We start from the raw sequence: 25,609 nt of genomic DNA on the forward strand, positions 1-25,609 counted from the left end.
TTAAGTTGAAAGAGTTGTCCCTAGTCATTTTTACCCACACAAATGTGATGGGCCTTGAACTTCAGCCTTGATGAAAATACCATAAAACTCAAGAAATAAAACTGTCAGCAGAATATACCTACCAGTGTTTTAACAAGTGGTATTTTAATTTGTTTGGAAACGAAAGAGGTTTTAGGAAAGAGAAAGAAGTTATGCAGTAAGGTGCTAAATCACAGGTGTTAAAACATGCAAATTTTAAAAAGACAGCTAGAGTTTCAGTGTGGTATCATGAACACAGGAGTAAAGAGTTCAGTAGACACATTGGTTAACATGCCAAACATCTATAACAAATTACTGTTGCCTAGCTTTGTTTATTGGTAAATCACTTTAGTAACCTGAATTCACAAATAAGCAGTAAATAACAAAAACTACAGATAAACACAGGTTACACATGCAAATTCCTGTTCACATATCACATGTGCAGGTACATTAAGAGCACAGTTCTAAAGATTCTTGACGAAACCAGATTTTAACAAAAACTGTTTTAAAATGCAGGTATGAAAAAATTACATGTGAAGAATATAAAGATACCTTTTTACATTTCAGGACTCAAACGCTGCTTTTGAATATACTAGAGATGTATGACAGCTACAAGATTCAAGTAAAAGCAGGAAGAGCTCATGGAAATAATACTGGTCAGAGGAGAATGGGCATTTACTTTTCACTAAAAATACACGGAATAGCTGAATAGGAAAGTCTATCAAGAGCTTAGAAAAAAAATCACAAAGTTGTAAAGCTGACTAATCACTAGTTTTCCTATTTGCTATATAACAGCAATGACATTAAAAGAAACTGCAATTCAACATTTAAAAATGCAACTTACATTTAAAGCCTTCTCAAAAGTGAAATGCAATGACAGCCTTACACTCAAAATTAAATATCTGCTAGGCTCAGACTGAAATATGGAATGTTCTAGATAAAATAAAAATACAGTGTTACTTTTTATTTTTTATTGAGAATGGAATTGAAAGACAATTTCTGAACCTCAAAAGTAGTAAATTTCACTTCAGTGAAGTTTTCTTCCTGTAGATGAGCTTTCCACAAGGGTGCAGGATTTTTTCTTTAATAGCTTGAATTGTCAAAACAAAAACTTGTTGCCATTCTCACATCAAGAACAAATTTTTGTCATTAACTTAACTGCATATGCTTTTTTGCTACAACATTTAACACATGAACAGATCTATAATGCCTACTGTATTTCACTAAAACAAAAAAAAATACAGTATTTCCATCTACTACTTGTACTGCTTTTAAAAAAGATTAACATTAAAAACAAAGCCACTGTTTTCCTTACATCCTTCCTTCCTTTTAAGCTTCTTTCTTTTGTCTGTGGTCTTCTGCCATTTTATCCAGAATTTTCTGTTGAAAGAAAGCAATCATATTTTGGATATATTTAAAGAGTTTCTCACAACATCAATAATAGAAACATAAATCCAATTTTCAAGTTGTAAAATCTGTGAATATTAACTGCAAAGGTCATAAATAACAAGACTGGCACTTCTCCATATACTGAGGTGGAGCTCTCCTGAAGCACCACATTATCATTATGTCACTGAACATACAGCTCGCCACCAGTAAACACCAAATGGCAGCATCTGCAAGCATTTACCTGGCCCTGCTGTTAATGCCTTCCTAACAGGCTGGCGAGCCAAGAGAATTACTTTCCATTTTGTCATGGACTTGTGACAGTGATCATGCCTCTTACCTGGTTGGAATTTGCCATCTATAAAACCAGGGATAAAACATCTCCGCTTCCTAGAGAAGGGTTATTTTGGAAATTTGAGGAATTTGTTACCACTTCCATGACATTTGGCAGCAATATCAATTCACCTATTTATTTACTCTTATTGCTCTCAAAGTGAACGAGACTCCCAGCTAGAGAAGTGCCTTGCCATTGTCAAACAAAAGCTACATTCCCCCTTCTTCTTCCCCAATTGTGACATTGGTGTGGTTTTAGAAAGTCATTCAACAGCAGCTCACTAGTCATTTGTGCCATGGAAAAAGCAAAATCAAATCATGTTTCATTTAAGTAAATGATAAAGTTAATAAACTGGGATTATTTCCCCCACTTCCCCTTTTACATCAGGTCTTTAAAGTCCCATAATCAGGTACCTCAATGGAGAAAAAAAAAAAGCTATGGGTGATGGATGAGGTGGGTTTTCTCACTACAAGATTCTGCATAGTAATTAATTTTCTGATCTACTCCTCAATGATGTTGCTTGCTTTGTGACATTTATTTGTGCCATCTGCCTTCCAGGGCCCTGTATTTGTTGAGGGTTCCCTATTATTGCAAGGGAGAAAGCAAACGTTTTGAGTCTGAAATGCCACCTTCTTTTCTATGGAACCCCAAGGGTTTGTTTTCAGCTCAATAATCAACTGGTATGAAATCAATTTATGTGAACACTACATTACTATTAGAATTTCATTTAGGATTTCCCTTCCTCAGAGGTGACATTTAAAAGCAGCTCACAGTACACAAAGATACAGCAGCAGCATTATCATTCATGCCATGCAATCATGTGATACCTAATCCAATTAGAAACTGTATAAAACATGCTCACAAAATCAGAAGTTGCAAATACGGATTTTTTTTTAAATATATAAAAACTTCAGCTTAAGCTCTGTTGACTGGTTAAAAACACTCTGAAAGGGACAACTGGAAGGGATTTGAGTCATCTGTATTTACTCTGCACCACTACTAAGCCTGGCCTTTACTCCAGTGTGAATGTCTTCTTTAATCCAAATTTACAAAAAAAAATGCTGAAGGCCATCTCTAAAATGTGTATCCTGAATATTATTTTCACAAGATAAAGTTTTGGAGAGGTCTAGCTTGAGTTAAAAGTTATAGAATAAGCCAATTTCCACTGCCTGAATGCTTTCTTTTTTCCTCAGTCCAGTCTCATTCAGATCTATTCCCCAGGAAAGAATCACGCCATTTAAAATGAACAAGTTTTTGCCTTACCTTCAACTTTTGATAATGAGGAAGGCTGCTGCAATGGGTCTTTTTTGCAACATCTTCATTTGTGTAGAACAGGGAACACAATTTGCAATAAAACCCTGTTTTGGGTACCACATAATTCACACCTAGAGAAGTAAACACCACAAAATAAACTAAGAGATCTACTCTACATCATTTCTTTTAATGTCATATGTCATTTCAGCTGAATCTTAAAACCATAATTCACTTTACATTAAAAGCTGCTTTATCTTTAAAAGTCCTTGGTTTAGTTTAGTCAAGCCGGGGCCTAGTAATAACTAAATATGTGCAGGCTTTTTTTTTTTTTTTTTAAATTTAAAAGCAACCTTTCAGATTAAGGGTCCATTTTATTGGTTCTTTCAAAAGAACTAACAACGTTTTGTCATCAGTTTGAGTATTTAGTATGGATCTGAACTATTAACCACTATTGTGCTTTGTGCTATTAATGGAATTTGTGTTGCTAAAATATACCTCTTCCAATTTAACTTCTGCCTAAGGAAAGTGTTATGGAGAACTGCATGAAAATAAGGGAAAAAAAAAAAAACTAGGGTTAGGAGAGGAGTGAAGAAGGGGAGAAGAGTGGGAAGCCCTAAAATGAAAGGCTCAGAGGCAATGCGTTGCCAGAAATAAAAGTCAAACGAAATGAGAAATGCTACTGCAATGCACAGAGACATATTTGAAAAGAAATGGAAACAGCCTTACCAACAGGAATGTTTGGCTGGTATGGCCCAATCCTAAATTCATCTGGAACAAGAGGTTTCTCTTGGACATTCTTTGTTTCCTGTTCATCCTGGGTGTCTGTATTTTCATGGGCATTTTTCTCAGTATCTTGTGCTGTTGTGGTATCAGAAGATTCAACAGCTTCAGCCTTCGAACTATCTTCGGTTTTGGTTCCATTTTCTAATGTTTCATTTTCCTGTTCTGGCTCCTCAATCTTGTCTACCTTGATTTCTGCCAAACTATCGTCATTTTTGCCAGCAGATTTTACTGCCAAACCTGACTTGCGGAGTTTTTGATGATCCGAGTCTTCTTCATCACCAACCTCATCTAGAGTGACAAAGCCTTCCATGCTCCGTGGAAAGCCACCCACGTATCGCTGTTGAAAAAATGTTTTCCTCATGTCAGCTTATTCTTAAATGTTTCCCTCAAACTGTCTTAAGTTTCAGAAGAGAAATATCTTCTCCAAATTCCCTGGAAAAGTGCTTAAATTCTTCCTTCAAGACCTACCTCACTCATTCAATATGTTACTCAAGCATGCATAAGTGTAACAAGCCCTTTTTAAATGTACTCCACTGTCCCAGAATCAAGTGTTCAATTTCAGAATAATTTTTTTTTTTGTATCATGAGGGTCCACTGTTTTATCATATGAACATGTGATCTTCAACTTGAGAATTTCAGTATCTTTTTGCTATACTCTTACTTTGAAAGTCCTTCCAACATGAGTATTTTAAGTGGAAGTAATTTTGGAATGCACAAGTTTTGTTTCTATTCGAGACAGTCCCACAAGATCCTCAAATTCATGCCTGCATAAAAGGCATAAAAGGCAAAACCTTACCAGAATAATTCTGTGCCCACCAATAGTATGAAAGTTCATTAAAAAAATAATTAAGAGCTTTTTCAACCAGTAGAAAGCTTGGAGCTTCCACGTTAAAAAAAATGCCAAACAACCAAACAAAAAACAGCCAAAAAACCACCAAAACTGGAGGTTTCTTAAAATCCAGCTTCATTAAAAGACAGCAGAGCTGTCTGAATTCTGATGTCTTTGAAACATTCCTGCTGATAGGGAGTAGTACTGAAGCAACACCAGCTTTACAGCTGTGCTCTAAGAATGTAGGTCTTCAAGGAAGCAAGTCTGGGTTTTGAGGCAGTTTATCATAACAGATACCCACATAATAAGAAATAATCACTGCCATTTGTATTGGCAGTATTAATCCCAACACCATGTAAGTAGCTTCCTGATAGAAGGATCCCCCAAAATTGAAAACCATGCACACTTCATTCATTAAGAATAAGGAACATGCCTTACTTTTTTGCAAAACAACATTCCAAGTCAATAAAGTTACTAAAACTTTGCATGCTACTCCACATAACCAAGTATAATTAAAAATCAGCTGGTAGGACATAAAAACCCATGAGAGTATGGGGTCATCTGGTGAGAGAAAGGAAATTCACAGCAAGTAGCCTATGACTTAAGACACCTTGAAACAAATTCCACCCCCCCCCCCCCCCCCCCAATTGGAAACAGGCCTTGGCTAACCACAAATGGACTCGCCTACCTTTCTGGCCAAGCATAAAGTGTAGATGTATGTACAATTTTGTTCAAGTCTAGATTAGCCTCAAGTCCCAAATATATAATTTTTTGAATGTCATTGTTCTGCTCTGTGCTCAAACTACAGCCAGTGTCACAAGAAACTGCTCAGAAGAAAACAGTTCCTGGCTGCTTAGTATTAGTCAAAAAAGGGTTGAAGAGAAAGGCAAGAAAAAAAACCCAGGAAGCAACATGGGCAGAAGCCCACAAGTTAAGTTTCCGTCAAAACAGAAACAGCGATTTATAACTGATTCCGTTTGCAAGTTGCATCCAATGGCATCTTCTATTTTCTTCACAGAAGCTTTTAACACCTGTTTCTCTTCAGACAGGAGTGCCATGCATGTGCTTTAAAGGCCCACAGAAAAAGATATGAACTAGAGTGTACTGTGGTGTGCTATTTAAGTTACACAGGGTTTTCCACACTCAGGTACCTTGCTATATGATTACCTTTTTAAGCTTCTTCTTTGTTGCTGGATTGGCCACAACATTCCCCTCAGTTTTTATGGTCACATCATCAGCTGTGTCCTTTTTTTCTTCAGTAGTCACATCAGCTAAATTGGCAACATCTGCATCATCTCCTGCTGAGCTGCCACTTTCTAACAGTGCTGCTGCTTCCTCCTCATCCACTAGAAGCTCATCTTCAGATTCAAGGAGTAAACTAGGCTCATCTTGGTCTGCCTGTTCACTGCTTTTAGGGCCTGATGGCTCAGCAGCATCATCTTGTTTCTCCTCTTTCACTTTTTCTTCTACATTGCCACTTTCAGGTTTCTGAGTAGCATCTGTTTTAGACTTCTTATCACTTGGAGAATCTTTGCTGTCTGGAGAGTATGTTCTCTTTCTGTAAAGAGCAAAGAATACTTGCTTGTAAACCTGAAGAGAGCCCAGAAATGACTGAAAAAGGTAGGTTGTATTTTTCTAGACAAGCCTGAAAAAGATTGTGTTTTAGTCCAGAAAATGGAAGGTTAAGGAACCTTGAAGGATACCATTCTTCAAATATGTAAAAGGCTGCTGCAAGGAGAAAGTGTCCTTACAAGACAGGACAAGTGTTCATGGGTTTAAATTGCAGGAAAGTAAGGCTAATTAAGGACTGGAAAAGATTTCCTGAGGAGCCTGAAGAGGCTGTGAAATCTCCATCATTAGAGGAAGAAGGTAGGTAGCATATTAGAAACAGTTAATCTCAGGGCACAGCAAACAACAATTTGATCTCATCGCTTGCCTGACTTCTTTTGTCTACTTCTATACTCTGGATAAGGTATTTTCATATTTTTTTAAAAGAACATTATGCTTTAACAATAGGAGATTACCTAGTTTTATCCTTTTTCAGCAGTTCAACTCCTTTGTTTGGAATCTAAAATAAAATTTAAAAGAATTATAAGTCACAGTAGAGTATCATTTATACAACTGTTGCAGCATTAATTCAGACCAGACAGCAGAATCTAGCCAAGTGCTTCCAATTATGTAAATCCACAGGTACTCTTACCATGCCCACCCACCAACCAATTAATAAACTGCTATTAAGTTAGACAGGACATTACCAACCTAGAAATGCCATTCTTTATTCACAGTAATTATCAGTTATTAAATACAAAACAAATGGGATATCCTGTTCCAGAAAAATCATATGCAATTCTCCTTTTATTTATGAACTGATACAGTGTGGTGCAGGCAACGGCACAAATCAGTCTTAATCTATACCCTTCTCCCTATCATTAGTGGTGGGCTACACAGACTGCTTTAGCAGACTCACAATGCTTCACGTATTTACGAGTTACTGAACAGGGAATTCCACTTGTGCGGCAGTAACATGGAAAACTATTCAATGCATTGGTTAAGTACTTGAATTTGCCAGGAAGTGTTCATTTTTGGTGCATGATCACATGCAATAGTAAGATTTCTTCATATTCCACAATAGAAAGCTTATGTTTTTATGAGACAGCTTGACAGTTCGGATTTCTCCTGCCTTTCTACCTAGTGTCCTAGTCTGATAGACAAAGTCTTGTAATTGCAAGAGTAGGCTGGAGCTATGTCAAAAAAACCTTCAAAGCTATCAGCCAAATATGCAGTTACAAAGTAAGTTTTGACAAAGCTTATTCTTACAAATTAGATCGTAACACAGTCTAGCTATCTAGGTAGTTGGAGTTAAGCGTCCACAACAGGGATGAAAAAGCTTTCTGGTGCTGAAGAAAAAAGGTTTTGGACAGCATCCAACACAGGAAATACATTCTATTGTAATACTTCAAAAAATACTTCAAAACGGAGTCCCTAACAACATTGTCTTTTTTCTGTACACAAGAATACACGTACAAGAAAATGGACAAACCAACCAGCAGTTGTGAAAAGCCAAGAAATAAGCATACAATGTATGAGTACAGTTCTGCCACTCAGTTTGATTTTACTCACTGATCATTTTTAGAGGAGCATGAGAAAAAAGAACCCACATTACAGAATGTTCTCAATGGAGACATTTTAATTAAAATCTACACCAATTACTCTAAAATCTGAATTCTAGTTGTTTTGTTTTTGTTTAATCTGGAAGGAAAATCCTATTTCTTTGTTCTAGGCCTCATAACATCACACATGCTAAGTAACAGCACTTCAGTAGCCAGAAAATACTAAAGTGAATCCTTCCATTTTACATGTGGCACTGAATATTCAGTAAGTGATAACTGTCTTCTACTTCACTTTACACTTTCAACTACAATTAAAAAACTAAAACCACTACTTACCCTTAACACCAGTTTCTTATATTTTTCAGATAAATCCACTTTCACACATCTGCCTTGGAACCAAAGCGCTTTGTTGGCACAATGCTCAACCATAGCTAAAGCATCTTCTCTGGTCTCCATCTCAATGAAAGCCTGAAAAGGTTAAAACACACATTAAAACCAACTATGAAATACACAACACTTTTGCAGGCAAAGCTATTTAACTTAAAACACAGCGTTTCCAAATGCTGAAACAAAATTATGAGATTCAGCTATATTCAGCTATCTTCAAACTAGCCATACATCTTGGAATTTACCAGAGTGCTCTATATATCCAAGATATTCAATTCAGTAATATCTGTCACATAGAAAGTTCTGAAATTAAACAACAGACATTTAAATAACCTGCAAAAAAGGTCACCATAAAGTAAAATATGATTCCAAATAAAAAGCATCTGGACAATGAAACACATTTATTTGGTGCTAAAGTATCTGGGAATTCCAGGGTAGCTAAGAAACTACCCCAGTATTTTATTTTTATTTTTTGAGAGAAGCCTGAAACAGAAAGGCAGCAACTGCTGGTCTATAAGCCCTGCTTTGTGAGGTGTTCCTCCAAGAAACAACCCTATGGCACACAAGTTTGCTGAACAAGCTTTTAAAAACACATCTGGGCTAGAGTTATCATTGGCAGACAGAAGAAAGCTGGTTTTGCATCCAGCTTAGACAGCAAGGGATTTTATTATCTCATGAAATAAGGTCAGAGAGGACTTCCTAGGGGTCATACCATAGATTCAAGTAATTTTTCACACCACAAGTGTGGCATTACAGGATTCAGGCATTCATCTCTCTGAAAAAGTGCTGGAATTTCCTACTTAACTCAAGGGAGCAACAAACTGACAGGAAAGTTGAAAAAAACTTTAGAACTAAATACTTTAAACCGCTGTGTATTTATAGGAACCATGTACATGCATATCCAAAGCCTTTTACTATACACATGCAATGCACTATCTTCCAACTTTTTTAAGTTAGAGAGCCACAGCAGGACTGCTTTTGTTTAGTTTTAAAGAATGAAAAATAAAGGGTAAAAGAAAGAAATGTGTAGTAGTGGAATACATGTTAACCAAGACTCCTAGAAATCTGCATAACAAAAAATTAAGCCTCAATGCTAAATATATGTTCTTCACAGCTGAGGCCTATTCTTTCTTTTTTTTAAAGCAGCTCACATTACAGTAACATTTTGCAGTATGCTAGATAGCAAAACACTGCCTACATAGGCCTCTAATAACTTCCATATCTATGCTAGAACAGAAAGTTGACACATGCACCAATTAAAGACATGTCATTTCTTCACAGTTAAAAACCCCTGAGTTTCAAATTTTCACACATGTATGTTCCTATGGTCAGTTACCTGGCTTTTCATTCTCATGAGTATGTAGTTCTTAATTTTTCCATACGGTTCAGCCAGTTTGAGTACTGCGTTGTCAGAGTATCCCGAATGAGGTAAATTGCTGAGGTGAATCACACGACCAAGTTCTGGTTTTGGCGGCTCAGTTTTTTGGTCAGGTTTACCCTCGGGTTTCTGAAATTAAGTGGGAATGAAATTTTTTAAACTAGATACTACATAAAATATACATGGATGACTGTCCCTTGATTAAGTTGATACAGCTGAGAAGTACATGAACTAAGAATAATTTAAATGCAATGGCCTCATAACACTGACTGCCCTAGATTAAAATCAGGCAGTGTTAAAAAAGCAGAAGTGTTTTACCTTTATTCTTTTGTATTTCTGTGACAAGTGGACTCTGACTGGTTTACCAAACACTAGCGCAGGTGTTGTTGAATAGTATTCTACTGCAGCTTGAGCATCTTCTGTGGTCGACATTTCGATAAATGCCTGAAGTCATACAAAAACAAATTAAGCACTACTCCTTCAAGAATTAGTATTTTTGTTTAAAACCTCAAGCTCCTCCTTGCTTTCCTGTAAAAACAGCTGCATCAAAAATGAAAATTGCCTTTTGGTTACAACATTAACTGACCTGCAGAACTTCACATGAATTTCACATACTTTATTTAGGTGCACAAACAGAACTATTTAGTTTGTTTACATTTCACCTAGATTTGGATTCAGAACATTCAATTGCTTCCTGCTTTTTCTCTTCTATGGTATCAGCTTTTCCGCACTCCAAAATACGACACACTGTATGATACAAACTAAGACCAAGTAAGTTTTCAGAGAGTATTAGAACAAGAACAGAATTTGCAAGCATAATGTATTTTTGAGAAAGCTGTGAACAACAAACAGGAAGGATTTTTTTTAGCAATATTTAAGTTAAAATGCAGTACTGCAGCATTTCTGCAAAGAAACATAGCAGTCACTCTTCCTTTCACATGTGACCTTGGTGACGTGTGCCATCTTGCTTGGTAGCCGAGTAAGTCCTTTTAAAAAAAATTAAGCTCAGACAGTAAGCATACTAAAGACACCAAACAGCACCCACAGCATTACTAAAAGGCCTAATCTTACCTCATTGATTTTGTTTAGAATCAGGTGATTTGTAATTATTCCAAATGGTTCAACAAGCTGAAGCAGCTGATATCTCAAGTTCTTTCCCCTCTGGAAATCCATGATGTGAACAACTCTGCTTGTTTCCTGTTGAAGACAAAGCATGCATAAACATGAAAGGAAAATGTATATCAGCTGACCTAAACAGCAGGTCTGTCAAGGCTCAGCTCTACTTGTACTTTTTAAATTTTTTTTTTAAATCTTCAAGCAGTAACCAAAGCAAGAGGCATATAGAAAAGGCACAGAACGTCCAGGGATTTCCACAGAGGAAGATGCCTGCCATGCCAAAGTTGCCTTTCTTGTATGATCATGTCCCACAGCTTCATCAGAAGAGAATGTTTAAATAGGGTCTGTACAGTTTTGGAACAAATATTTTGTAGAGTACTTGGCACAACAAAACCTCAATCATATTCCAAAGCTTCAGTATTTCCACACAAATAAATCCTAAAATCTCACTTTTAAAGACAATCCATTAATTAAAAAAACCACAAAACAAACACTTATGAAAGCAAACAAAAAGTATAACATAAAATTGTGGTTTTTTTTCAAAAAAAAACCAACAAATTTTTAATACTAACCACTCTGCCCTTTTGCATGTGTCTTGGTCCTTGCATATTTCCATTTCCAGCTCCTTTAAGAAATTAAAAGAATGAGCAAGCTTAGTTCAACCTGCAAGACTGGTAACGTATTAACACACCTCTTCACAAGTTCTTAAGAAACCAGAATGACATCAAGTTTCAAAAACTAATTATTTCATTACAGTTTGAAAAGGCTGTTAATTTGTTTATTTCAGAGCTCTTGTAACTTGAGGTCCTCCTTCCTGGTCATTCTGTTTGGTTTAACATTAGAGAAAAGAGCTGCATTTACTGATGTGCAGAAATAGCAGAGAGTAAGTAAAGCCCATTGAGAAAAATATCTCCTGTTTTAGAGTAAGATTTGCCATAGCAAAATGCCTCCGTACACAAAGGTTGTGAGATCTCCAAGAAAGATACACTTTCCACTACTGAGGTTTTTAGGTGCAGAAAAAGACTCCTAGTTTTGGTTCTAAACCAGTACAAATTCTATCATAATGCCCATTTTACTAGGAAACACCTGAAAAAAGCCTTTTAGATAGTTAGGCTCAAAGTCAAGTTTGAGATGTTTTGAAAAATTAACAGAATTATTTTAATGAAATTAAGTATGAATGCACCTATCATCTAAAAATTCCCTTAAAGTGTCTGAAATACTTGTACTCTGTCAGTATACATATAGGTAAATGAATTAGTTTTGCTCTTTTAGTCACTTGAACTATTTAAAAGGTAGAAAGTAACAACTTCAGACAAGAACCTGATTCTTAGCCTGCCTTCCTGTGAAGAGGCTTGCATCATCTATCTTCCCATTTCTCACTTGCTATTCAAATCTATTTGTCAAATTCATTTGAAATTAAGGGGGAAAAACACTTAGGACACTGAATTCTATCAAGTTTCACAAAAAACACCCCACCAACATGTAGCTAATCAGAAGACAGATACAAAAAAATTCTAGACAGGAAAAAATACAAGTCCAAAATGTGTGGATTAATCAAACACAGTTAAAAACCAGCCATAATAATGTGACTTGTAGTTAGCAGATGGTAGAAAGGTGAAAGTGTGGTATCCTGAGTACCAGTCTTTGGCTAGGGAGGGACTAAAATATTTCAGTTCCACTGCTTAGAAAAGTGACTGTTCTGTTTTGTTGTTTTAATTTGTTACCAGTGTTTTAGAACAAGAATAAGAAGAGAAAAAACTAAATCAGGAACTTAAAACTTGTAAAAGTAGGTGCCTGTTGATGTTACCTCTTGGCCCAACAGGAGGTCCTCCAAGGTGAAACGGAGGTGGTGGTGGTCCCAGAATTCCTGGTGCAGGGTTTGTGGATTGCTGCAACATAAAGGGATCACCCCTAGAAAGAGGGGAAAACACACCTTAATTTTAAACCAAAAAAATGCAAAGCTTTCATTCTCAATAAAACCCTAATTTCTGCAGAGCATCTAAGAAGTCAACTGTAGCTATTTTTACTGCTGCTCTTCAGCTAGTAGAAAACAAAGGGAGGTATCCATTTGAAGAAAAGGAGGTGTTTTGTTTCACATAAGATATTAAGAATGTCCTCTGCTTCAAATAAAAACATTACAAATACTTCAGAAATCATTACTACTTACATTCCATGTCCTGAGTCACTGTCAGGATTCCATTCTGGATATCTTAAAAGAAACAACAAAAAAAGAAAACAGTAAGAAAAAATACAATCTCCTCTACCTATGTAATAATTTTCATACAAGCAGCTATACCTTTACATGTTAACACAAGTAAAACACACGGTAACACTGCCCACTACAGGACCATGACAAGTCATGAGCAGCATCTATTGACAGACTAGAAGTGCTATTCTTAATGAGAAACTTCCTACACTACATGTAACATGTCCGCCAATTTATAATACAAATTGCACAAAGTTCATTTTACAACAAGAATTTAGGAGTTGGTATAACTGACTAGTAAAAAATTACAGTAGATTGTCAGCTGTTAAGATCCAACTCTTTAAAAATGTTACATATAGATCAGTAGGACTCAAAAGTTATGAATCAAGAACCCTTTTTTGTCCTGAAGATACTCTTTTAAGTTGTTTTTATTCCCTAGAAGGCACAGCATGTTTTCTAAACCTGCTTTGTGCAAAGTAATTGACCATTATTTAGTTGTACATGCACTCATGCCACAAGAATGTTTACTGTACTTCAAATTCATACATTTCAAGCAGCAGCTGACAACGTCGGCTGTGAGTCGCTCCATTGATATGATGGTTCCACTCCTGCAGCAAAGTAAATAATTAAAAATTAACAGCCACGTAGAGCAAGCCATTTTTAACAAATAATGTTGTATAGCGCAATATCTTCTCTTCTAAGCTGAAGTATCAAAGACACATAGATACCAAAATCTCTTTCTGTAGTGCTTTAAAGAAACACTGAAATTGGACCTACCTCTTAACTCCTAACCTGCGTGAAAAGGTGTCTGATGAAAAATGTCTTGCAATCTATAGGCCTAAACCTGCCTCAAAGGTGCAAAGCTTACCAGGGGATAACTGCTACAGCACACATGCATGTCATTGCTATTTCAACTTTTAGAACTGGATGCCGAGATATTTTTTTTGTCTTCAGTAATTTTAGAATTTCCTCCACTCTCTCTGCTTCATTCCTCAGACTTTTAAAGATTAATGTGAACTAAACACTCAAGTTTCTAGAACCATAAAGCAGCCAAGAAATTTCAAGGAATTCAGAAAGGAAAGACTAAAGAAATCAAAGTGCATAGCTAGGACAAACTACAAGTATACAGGTGAAATATAAAAATAATGACCATTTGAGGGGAATAATCAAGAAAAAAGGAGATCTAAATCAAGATGGTACAAAGGAGGAATAATGGAATTAAACCAAATCAGCCAGGTGAAACTACTTCTGGTTCTGGCTTTAGCACTAGAAAGGAATTAGCACTAGAAAGGAATGAGGGCTTTCTACTTTGCAGACTATTTTGATTACAAAGAGAGTTATTCAAGAGGTGAGAAGTCATGGGGACTCCTCCTTTATCAAAGTACAGAGTGCCTGATCTCCATATGCTTAGATTTTTAACAGCACTAGTTTGTGCTATATTTGCATTTTTAAAGTGACAAGAACTTCTGAAGTTTCACTGCTGCACAGCTGTGAGCCACAGTCTCATTTCCACTCTGCTGCTGTTTAGTAAGCAAAGGGATCAGCAGAGACACATGGGGCAAGTTAGCTTTATGTTCACAGAGAAATGAAGGGGAGAGTAATTATAGATTGGGGGGGGGGGGGGGGAGGCATTTTAACTGAAGGTTTTCCCTTATTGGCTACATTTTCAACTGTGACCAGGTATACTGCACCGGCTGACTGTTTTATATGTCTCTGCTTACATGCATATTTCTGCTCAGCACCCACAAATGATCTTTTCCTAATCCCTCATCTTCTCTGATTTTTAGTTTCTGCCACACTATAGTCACCCTTCTGAGACACTCCTGAGGCTTACTGTAGTGTTTCCATATGCTACATGCCTACCTTGCACTTTCCACAAAGGAGAAAAACCTGGATGTAAAGTCTCCCATAAAGTACTGTTGTTAAGCTACACTACAATATTACTCCATGATACACAGAACATAACATGGGGCAAGATGAAACCTTCATTCATTTTATCAAGATGTAAAATGAGAGCACCACTTTTTCTTGTTAACTGCACAAGATGTAGGCTCTACAACTATAAATTAATAAATACGTTGGCAATTAGGATGAAAAAAACACCAAAACCCCCAAGCAAACCTACCTATGAAACATTCAATACTTAAAGTTTCCTCAGTTTAAAACTTGCTAACAAGTTTTAGTACTATACTAGAGAAAACAGTCTTTTAAACACTAAAAAACCCCCTAAATTTGGGTGCATAATCTGTAAAGCCTCAGTGGCTGATTCTGCTAGATATAACATGCTTTAAAGTTGTCTTAACATGTAATTTTAAAGTATTATAAACTGAAGTAGACATTATCTGCAAAATAGAGCCAAAGTTTGGGAGATCTAATTCTCATTATATGACAAAATTTTAAATTGCTTTTAAATTGGCAAAAAAGGGACATCTGACATATAAATTAGGATTCAACCCCCTCCCCCAAAAAAGTTTTCAGAACAACAATGGCTCATCTACATTATTAACTCTTTATTAAATACAATTCTTAATCTGGACTTCCCTTTACTCCCTGCCTCTACCCAGTCTGAAGCATCACTCTTCTGAGATTTCAGGGCAGTAAATATTTACAGACACTGATTAATATTAACACCCAAAGTTAAGCTAGAGAAAATATGAACTGAGTTTCTTAAAACTCAGATTACCTTTTGCCTCAATTGATGCAAGCAAGAGGACACGCTGTTCTTCAGAAAATTAGGCCAAACTTAAGGACCTAATTTTAGATAGCTCTCTATTAGGGACATGGCCATGTTTTTCCTTTGAGATGTATCACCATTTCAAGTGTTTAACCTCCAAATTCATCTGCTCATGTTGCATCAGCCTTTTTCTTTGGCAGGGAAAACAATCCTTCCACATCTGACACCTCATTCCTTGATAAAGGGATCAGGATTGACAAAATGCCTAAAAACCCTGGGGCACAATTTACTTCACAAGTAGACAGAAAACAAACTGGGTCTTAAAAAATCCGTGTTAAATTAAAGAAGCAATTAAGAATGTCACTAAAAAACAAAGACAGAGGACCAGCCTGCCAGCTTTAGTTACACTAAGGGTGTTTAACCCCTTGCTCTAGCTTAAAATACACATTGCTTCATCACACACTTTTAAAAAATCTCATGGTATTTTTATTTGGAGGTGGGGGAAAATGAGATTTTGATACTGCAGTAATAAGTTTACATTGTCCCAGCTAAGAAAAGCATTCCCTTTCTGCTTTCCATAAATTTTGGTTCAGATCAGATTACTTTAAAAGTTAAGTTCTACTTGATTCAATTTTGTGGGAGACACAAAATAAGAATTCTGTAACTGTTAGGTATGCAAAGCAGAGGAAAAAAGGAGAGAAAGAGAAAAATTCTTACAGTGACATGATTTCTGTAATTAGAAACAAAACCCAAACTTGGGTCATAAGAAACTGATGATCCAATCTCAAATATTTTATGGTGTACTAGCAGTTTAAGTCAAAGCATATTCCTAAAAAACAAGACAGTTTTACATATTACAGAAGAAGTCAGCCACTTAAGTTATGCTGTCAAAAGAATTTGGTATTTCTCATACCTGGAAAGATACTTCATGTTGGATATCCTTTCAACAGATCTTCATACCAAAGCAAACTAAGAACCACGAGGCTTTAAAACGAAGTGCTAAAAAGAACCCTACTTACAGGATTACTGGTTGCCATCTTCAAGGGCCTCAGAAGTTTTTGTTTTCAATCTAACCAAATGAAGTCCTTTTACAGAACTGAGCATGGCATCTAAACTGTCAACACTTAAAACCTTTTATGAAAAGCAATGTCAAATACAGGAGACAAGAAACCTGGATTACTGTGATTATTTTTTTATATAAAAAGTAATTAAAGCAACACAAGTTCATCAACTGTCAGATCAGCTGGAGTCATACAGTGTGTGCTCTAAAACTGGTCATTTCCTTGCAGGGACAGAATAATTCTCATGTTTCAAAAAGATTAGATGTACAGAAGCAGCACTTTTTGAGAGGTAACTGTAAAGAAATGGTTAGTAACAGCAATTCCACATTGTATCAATTTTACAGTAACAGCATGTATCGTATTTTCAATTGAAGGCCTTCAAGCTAATTAGCCACTAATTGTGATAAGAGGGGCACTGCATTAGCCAATTAGCCAATTAAATTGCCTAGTATACTGAAAATCAGCAAGATGAGTAAAATTGGAAAAGCTGAAAGGGAGAAGGCTCTGAAAATAACATCTGAATAAACAGGCCACTTTGAGTAACCTGCTACCTTTGCAGAGAGTTGAACTACTCATGAATAAACTAAGAGGGATGTCTCAGCATAACTGAATATACCCGAAGATCCACTCTACTGGTGAGCCAAGTAAAGAACACTACTAGGAACACAGAGCAGGATACTGCAACAGCAGACTGATTGCTCGGAGAGTCTACAGGGATAGATGCAACATGTGACAATAAAAAGTGAGTCTGAAGTGTCTAAGAAAGTTGTGAAAAAGGAGAAAAATGACGACAAATTTCAGCCATAGTATGAGATAGAGTGTTAAAGTGAAATTAAAAAGGCAAGAATGAGCTAATCTAAAATGTGGTTTTTACTTTTGCAAATAAGTTCCAGGGCTCTACATTAACTCTTTCCCTTTGGACAGGGAAAAAGCAGAACTGTGCAAGAATGCATCTTAACTACATATAAATCAGCAATCAAGACAGATGTGGAGGAGAGCTGAATCTAGCTTCCTGAATAACACAGTAGATACACAGCAAAAAAACCCCAAACCAACAAAAAATAAAAAACCCACCCAAAAACTGCTTGAATGCCAGATGTTTGTGGTTAAGAGAATATGTAGATGTAAAATATAAATAAGATATCCCAGCAGATGATAGCTGTTTGACTTGAAGTTAAGCAATCTGGGCAAACAAAATACATTAATGTAAAGCCCTGGTTTACAATGTTTGTTAACAATTACCTTGTAAATAAACCAAGTGCCTTTTTCACTCTCAAACCAACTTTCAGATCATTTCAAAAGCAACAAGGCTATAGAAATAATTAAAGAAATAGGTAAAAACAGAACAGGTACTACAACGTAAAGGAAAATAGAAGTATCTGGTGCATAACTCACCTTATTAGAATGAACTGGCATATCACATATAGAGCACAGATGGGGATAACCCTTCGGTAAGAATCCATGGAAGTCTTCAATATTGCTATTTGGAGGAGCACCTCTCTTTTTCTCAAAGAGAGATCTCTCAGGACCAGGACCACGACCCATTCTGTCATACTCACTGTCAAATTTATGATAGTTATGCGAAGTCTCACCATAAAAAGATTCATCCCTACACCTTTCTCCATCTCTTAATCTGTCATCTTCATAATCCATTCTGTCATAATAACCAGATTCTTGAGAACGACTTCCATGGTCATAGTCAACCACTGGGTTGAGACTAGGACCACGATCATCAAAGCTATCTCTTCTAAAATGCCTTTTTTCTTCCCAATCATCCCTAGGTACTCTGTATGGTGGTTCCCGTGTGGATGATCTGCCATCTCTACCATAACCTTCTTCAGCTCTCCTCCTTTTAAGTTGTAGAAGAATCTGAGGCAAGTTTTCAGGAGTAATCTTGTCCTCGGGATAGCGACTCAGTTCATCTAAGTCTCTAGCAGACAGACCAAAGCTGGCCAAAATGTTAGTGGCCTGGTCTGCATCTCCACGGTGCTGAGAAGACAAAGGGAGCGGACCTCTACTTCCAATGTTAAATATAGACTGCAAATTATGGGAAGAGGTACTACCAGAAGACAGTGCACTATGAGATCCTTGTTGGTTCAATGAAGAACTCATTCCAAGATTCATTAAGCTAGCAAGGCGTGCAGTACCCTGGTTCATCCTTCCAAGAGATGCTGGCATATTTAAAGACTGGGTAGCAGCAGCAAGAAGGCCTATTCCTGCAGAGAGGTCACGCCCATGACCTTGTGAATCCCTACTCAGAGATGACTGCTGGAATGACTTGGACATTGTAGAACTATAGCTTGTCTACTTTATGGATAAAAAAATTCTTTTTTTTTTTTTTTTTAAAGATGGCTGAAAAGAGAGCTCACACTAGAAAGCTAGGCAAACTTCACTTCAAAAATGGTAACGCCAAGAAAGAGGATCAATAATGACTGCAGATCTTCTTCAAGCTGAGAAACACCAGACAATTCTGTAGAAAAACAAGCAGTTTTAGTCACAAATCCCTTTAAACAGATGCAGTTTTAAACTTATGCATCATGTTGATCTAAAAAAACATTAAAGATCTCAATCTTACAAGGCTTTTATTACATAACTTAACAGATTCAAGAGGTACCCAGAACCTACATGTATTATTTCAGATAAAAATACAGTAGTGTTTCCTATACATACTACTCCTCTTCTACAAAAAGCTACTTTCATACCGAAGACAAGTGAATTTCAGAAGTTTGGGATGTCTGAAAGCATCTAAAGTTTACTAGCATATAAGCCTTGATCTCTGGTTAATGGTTTTGTTTATAGCCTACGTTACTGTACTGTGTCTATGAGAAGACCACAAAAAAAACCTTTAAGCCCATAGAATCCAAGATGACTTGGGCATATAATACTTATTTGAAAATGAAACCTATAACACCACAGAATAGGACGAAAGGAAGTTAAAAGTAACTGAAGTTTGGGCAAAAAGTTTCTGCGGTAAGATCTAGTAAATAAGACCAAACATAATATTCAATCTTTATGCAGTAAAATTCAAATTACTGATGTGAAGACAGATGTGAACAAGAAAAATAAGTTTTAAAATTTGCAGGAAGTAAACAAGACCTCTTGCTCAAATTGCAGTTATACTGATAACAGCACTTAGGAAGCGATTCTTTATTCTATTATATTGCAGCTGTGACATCAGCCTGTACTCGCAGACCTCAACCTAAACAAGGTCAGGCTTAGTACTGCGATGGGAGACCCAAGGAAAAACCTGCTCCTGCAGAAAGAGACACTAGGTGAGTCAGGAGATGGCACTACACCCCCAGCCAGGCCTGCAGAACAGCGGTGTCTGTGTCTCTTACCAGCATACTGCTTCCTTGGTTCAGGCCCGACACTTTTTGATACCATGACCACATGTGGTAGTTAAAGATCCTGAAACAATACTCATAAGAGAGAGATATCTGCCCCACGTCCCACTAAAATACTAACCTAGTATTAAATATTTGGTTCAGTTGCAGGTACTTGAAGTTTTAACTAAACAGTGTATCAATATCCACAGTATATTTTATGATGCAATGGATATATTTCATAAAGTGGGGCGGGTTTTTTTGTTGGGTGGTTGTAGGGGATTTTTGTTTGGTTTTTTTTTTTTTTTTTTTTTTTTTAAGTGCAGAGCAGAAATAAACTGTAATACTTCACCCCATAGTCTTTCAGCCTTAGGACAGATACACAAAATTTAAAGCAATTCAACACACATGAAAACATTCCACCAGGAATACACCATTCTTGGGTCCTCGATGTGGTAAAGCCCTTTCAAATCTCTGCAGAGCAGTTTTGCTTCTCCAGCACTGCCACTCAGATGCACATAAAACACAATCACTTGAAAAAGAAACAGGCACAACTTGCATAGCTCCAAATGAAATCAGCTTCTAAGAGAACAGGTACGTTTGGGGAGGAATGGAAAAGACAAAATGAAAGCAAGGATTTTTCCTTGAAGAGACCAGTTCTGCAGAAGGCAATTTCTCTTGTACTGGAAACAGAAGAAAAAAGGTCAAGGTTACGAGCATGTCTCTATCCCAGCTGCCTACTCAATCCAGGGCCCTGTTTCAACAGCGCATAGTTTTTTCTACTTTAAACTGAAAAGCGCTTGGGTTCTGTTTCTCAGTAGCAGCATGTTACAAAACTATGCATTTATGTAGAAAAATAATGGATTCTATGAGATACACATGAAGTACACAAAACCCACACAACTCCATCTTTGAAAAGTAACTGCTTTACATAGTTTGCTACATATTCTGTTATCAGTACATCTGAACTCATATTTCAGCTATGCTTTTAAGATCCACCTACATTGGAGTCACTTAAAGTAAGCTTAACTGTGTAACATTTGGTTGAGAGTAAGAGATTGAGAAACACGGGGATGGAAATAAGTTTAAAAGTATCTGAGGCAGAAGACAGAAAAGCATTGCAGAAAGCTTCAGAGGAAAACAGTGAAACAAGAATACAGGGAGAGCAGATGAGGTAAATTCTAAGTGAGATATCCAGGACAAGCTGACCACACTAAGGAACACCTGAATAGAAAGCATTTAAGAACTGTATCATAAAAAACAAGACTCTCTGAAGTTCAAACATGAGAGAAACACTAATATTTACCTGGGTACCATGTTTTACCTTACACACATTCAGTAATCTTCAAAGTACTTTATGACGATTTTACAAGTTAATCCTTATTCCCTCCATTTTTACATATAAATTTCCTTCTAGTTCATTCACACACTTACAGAATGGTTTGAAACTGAACTTACTAGGTTCCTCATAAAATCAGGTATTCCAGAGGGCTTTACAAACCTGACCCTGACAGTGATTCAGCAGACAACCATGTGGTCAGGAAAGGCACGGTGCATCCTGCTGTTAATGCAAAGACCTGCACGATACAAGTTTTCACTAAATCAGGAAAGTTCTCTACTCTTCAAAAATACCCTTTCTCTTTGAACAGATGCTCACTAATCCTCTTGTCACAATTTTCAATTGGCAGCTCATTGTCCGCTGCTCTGGAGAGATTAGCAGAGAACAAAACCCAACAATTCCCAGCCTGGCACCAACCTGGGCTGCAGAGAACCTGATTACATGCCATGCTTTGACCCCACATACACACAGTGGTTTTACATGACCATACCATGCTGCTGCTGCTGCAAACACCCATAGAAGAAAGAAGCAAAGGGTAAAATACAAACAGGAAAGATGGAGGGGAAAAAAAACAAGACAAAGAAACAATGAGGGACAATCTTACAAAAAAAGCATGAAGTGGTACAGTAAGACAACTGTATGAAGAAGACAGAATATAACATTGGCAGTTGGTCTGCTAGCCAGTACACTGCCCTACACCTAATCAGGTGTTCCAATGGAGTACTTGAAAAACTAAGTTTTGAGTTACCCTCAAAAATCACTATTTATCACATCACTGTCATCTTGCAATTGCTGTTGTACTCTACTCCTAACCATCCCCATTCTTTAAGATTGGATGAAGACAACAACAAAACAGGGTGGGGGAAGAGCTCTAAAAATCATACCAAAGAATGTTTAACTTCCACATGGTCAGGTTTAATATGTGATTCTAAGACAGCATTTCTTGCACTGATCACTTCTGAAAGATTTCATGTCAGTATCTGATAGAGACAGGTTCCCACAGACCAATGCCAGCTTTGAAGCGAGTGTGCCATCAACTGAGTCACAGTAACAAGATGAGTATGACTGAACAAAGCTGTCTAAAGATCCAGACATGATTTAGCCGAGTTGAAAGTGTTATTCTAATTGTTCTTCATGTAATTTCAGCTATACTGGGAACAGACAGGCTTTCAGATACACATTTTTTTAAGATCTGTGGACAGAAATTTGGCCATATTACTATTTGAAAATATATAATATAAAAGCAATCTTGAAATAAGTTGAAAGTCAAAATGTTACTAGATTTCCAGACAAATGCGGACAATGAAAAAACCATTTTATTTCTACAAGTTGCAAAAGAATTTGCTGTAAAGGCAGACAACAAAAAAAAAGAAATTTGAAACCTAAAGAATACACTGCTACCAAATAAAGGCCAAAATGAGGCTGATTTAAAAACACTATAGAAGGTTTTTCTTTTCATGTAAAACTCTTCAATAAAACTTACAGAACTCTTGCTCCACATAAATATTAATTTTGTTCCTGAAAACCGTTTAATACAGTGAATTCTTGAGATACATTGATAATGGTGAACACCATAACCTTACAGAACACCAGTAGCCTGAAAATAATTCCCTAACTCCCTATTCCTTCTACCACTCATTTTTCTTCTTTTTAACCTGTGCACACATATTATAGCTTTAATATTAATCTTGTTCTTAGAACTCATCTTTTACCCATTCCTCTTCCACTCTTTATAGAAAAGTCTCAAAAATGAAAAGTAACTGTTTTCACTTTCTAGTCAGTTTCACTTTCACTTAAAAAAAAATTACTCAAAACACATTGAATTTAATCAAATAAACTTAATTATGGTAAAAACATGAAGAAATCTGCAAGCTGAAAAACACACCCTCAGTTTAACACAAGACTTTTGAAGACTGTACACCCTTGGGAAAAAAGTCTCAAAGAAGTTTCACATCCATAATCCTTGCTCTTTGGATAAAAATCTACAGATTTTTCTGCTTCTCCCTACATGTTACACTCAGTGCAGCAATCTATTCTGCTATGGAAGAATTCATATACTTCTTGATAAAACTATCTCCAACGCATCATGGCAAAAAAAGGTTATCGACGGAAGAGATCTGGAAGTCCAAGTGACAAATTGGACAGACGGCTCCCCATGTTGCTCTGAGAACTAATGGTAGTAAAAACAAGAACTTGCAAGGAAATTAGAAGCAGATGTTATCTAGCCACTGAATGACCGAGTGTAATGGATTTGGAATCTACGGGATTACTTTAACTTGGGACAATACAGAAAAGGCCACTGTCTTTCCAAAGGCACAGGAGGAATTGTCTAGCAGCCTTAGACAAAATGCAGATTATCACCCATTTCAGGCACCAGTATTCAGAGTGGTTATTTAATATTGCTGTTTCACATGCAAGAAACAACTCATCTTGTTCGACTGATCTTCAAAGGTCATGACCTCAAAAATTTAAGCAGCACCTGGCACACTGGATGCATGCGCTTTTTTTGTGCACAGATTAGACAATCTGTTTCAGGCAGAACAACTGGAAGAGTTTCATTTCTTAGGATTATGTTCAACTTCATCTTGGTGACTTGCTCGATCAGAGGAGCACATAATAATCCGGGATCTGAAGTTACTGTAACAGAGGATTGCTTCAGAACAGAGAAGTATTACATATGAAAAAGACTTAATTTATAAATGGGGGATTAAAATGACTAGTTTAGCAATTAAGAATCTTAAAAGAACTTACACAATTTTCAACAATTGAATGTAGAAAAGAGCACTGTAAAAGATGCTGATTTCCTATTTCTGCTCATTGGGTAATTCAATAAATTCAAGCACCCTTCCTTTTGTAAGAAGTACATGGAAAAAAGTGCATTTTTTCCTTTACAGAAACAACATTAGTGAAAAAAAAAGGGTCTAAAGAACAGTACAGAAAGAGGAGTCAAAAAAATGTGTATTTTTAGAAAGGGAAAATAGAAACAGCCAGGAACATATAGAGTAACTGCCATCACGTGTACTGACTGCTCCATCAACACATGATTACCTCTATGGCTTCCACGTACTCCTTCCTACTACTTGTAAGTCCACTCCTTGTTGCTACCTTCAGAGACCCAACTCTGCAATAAGATGGATACGCTCAGGTTCCAGCACCTACGAAAAGCTCCATGAAGCCATTAAGACTCAGTTCAACAGAAGAGGTCTGCCAAAACCAGTCACTGCAGAATGCTGCAGGACCTTAGCTTGGAAACTCTGGTAATAATGACCCTACGTTCACGCACTCAGCAAAGCGAGGAGACAATCACTATTCATTCACATCAGTTTTGGAGATGAATAGCCTCACCGGCACCAAAACTTTGACAAAACCCACAGAACATACCATAATTATTTTTAAAAATTAAATAGGTCATACATAAAATTATTCAAAGACAGTCCAAATCAGAGAGTTAATCACTGTAACAGAGAGCCAATTTTACATCTAAAAAAAACCAAAAAAAACCAACAAAAAACCCCAGAACACTTCTGTATTCTGATCTGGTAAGCGATTAAAAAGCCTTCTGACTAATCAGATAATGTAAGTCTGCCTCCAGGCATTTCCAGAGCTGGGATAAAATCACATTCTTTCCCAGCTGAAATCTTACATGAGGTTGTTGAGATGTATTCTGGCTGCAGAGAAGAAGAATCAAGGGACTGTTCGACTGTGTTAGTGCTCAAAATAAAATGTCTCTTGTTTTAAGTTATAACTACACAATATGGTACTTAAACACTTGCAGACTAAATTAGTTCAGAAATATTGCAAGGTATTTGCTTTTGTTTTCAAGACTTGTTGACTTAGAGCACTGAGGAAGAATGTAAGCAGTAGAGAGGCAACACAAATACACTCATAAATAAACTGAATGGAAATAATTTCTTTGCAGCTTTGCTTACAAGAGCTTCTCCCTCAGATTTGCTAAGCTACCCAGAACACTGTAAAGCATTAGATTACAAAATATCTTCACCAAAACTCTCAGCACATCACAGAGAAGGGCAGTAGACAGTATTTACTTGTTTATCTCCCACCAAGCTAATACGCATTTTTATTTAAGTGCAGTCCTGAATGAACCAGGTGGCAATCATATTTCAGTAGTATGGACCATAATACCATGGATCCTTTATTTAGTTTGGAGCCTCAGAGACTGACTCTTCATCCCTCCTCCTTAATTGGTTTTTAGTTCTTACTTTTAGGAACATGGATATTCACATTTTAAGAATGCATTTAGGAATTTCTCTTGGTTATTCTTCCCATCATTTAGTGCTGGGATGTACATAATACCTAGATATGTGCAAAAGACTGGAAACTGAAGTTTTCAATACACAGTAACTTCAGATAGCTTCTCTAAAACAAACGCACAAAAAAGGCTAGTGACATT

The 25,609-nt window shown here is 36.7% G+C and overlaps 1 protein-coding gene across 8 annotated transcripts in view; it reads right to left on the reverse strand.

The window, feature by feature from the left end:
* Nucleotides 1-330: 330 nt before the first annotated feature.
* MATR3 (matrin 3) overlaps nucleotides 331-25,609 on the reverse strand; it is a 1,017,354-nt gene continuing 992,075 nt past the window's right edge. For 5 of the 8 annotated variants that reach the window (XM_049829442.1, XM_049829438.1, XM_049829440.1 and 2 more), the window contains 13 exons: nucleotides 13,348-13,409; nucleotides 12,763-12,804; nucleotides 12,403-12,506; nucleotides 11,168-11,220; nucleotides 10,551-10,676; nucleotides 9,798-9,923; nucleotides 9,438-9,608; nucleotides 8,051-8,182; nucleotides 6,629-6,672; nucleotides 5,772-6,162; nucleotides 3,719-4,112; nucleotides 3,002-3,123; nucleotides 331-1,398 (listed from right to left, as the gene is read on the reverse strand). In XM_049829442.1, coding sequence (XP_049685399.1) covers nucleotides 1,348-1,398; nucleotides 3,002-3,123; nucleotides 3,719-4,112; nucleotides 5,772-6,162; nucleotides 6,629-6,672; nucleotides 8,051-8,182; nucleotides 9,438-9,608; nucleotides 9,798-9,923; nucleotides 10,551-10,676; nucleotides 11,168-11,220; nucleotides 12,403-12,506; nucleotides 12,763-12,764 — 1,716 coding nt within the window. In that variant the 5' untranslated portion in view covers nucleotides 12,765-12,804; nucleotides 13,348-13,409 and the 3' untranslated portion in view covers nucleotides 331-1,347. Of the gene's footprint in view, nucleotides 1,399-3,001; nucleotides 3,124-3,718; nucleotides 4,113-5,771; nucleotides 6,163-6,628; nucleotides 6,673-8,050; nucleotides 8,183-9,437; nucleotides 9,609-9,797; nucleotides 9,924-10,550; nucleotides 10,677-11,167; nucleotides 11,221-12,402; nucleotides 12,507-12,762; nucleotides 12,805-13,347; nucleotides 13,410-15,484; nucleotides 15,544-17,931; nucleotides 25,590-25,609 lie in introns of those variants that run through there. The other 3 variants (XM_049829437.1, XM_049829436.1, XM_049829443.1) reach the window with 3 other exon arrangements.

This window comes from Accipiter gentilis, chromosome 26 (genome assembly GCF_929443795.1).
Source record: "Accipiter gentilis chromosome 26, bAccGen1.1, whole genome shotgun sequence".
Lineage (NCBI taxonomy): Eukaryota > Metazoa > Chordata > Aves > Accipitriformes > Accipitridae > Astur > Astur gentilis.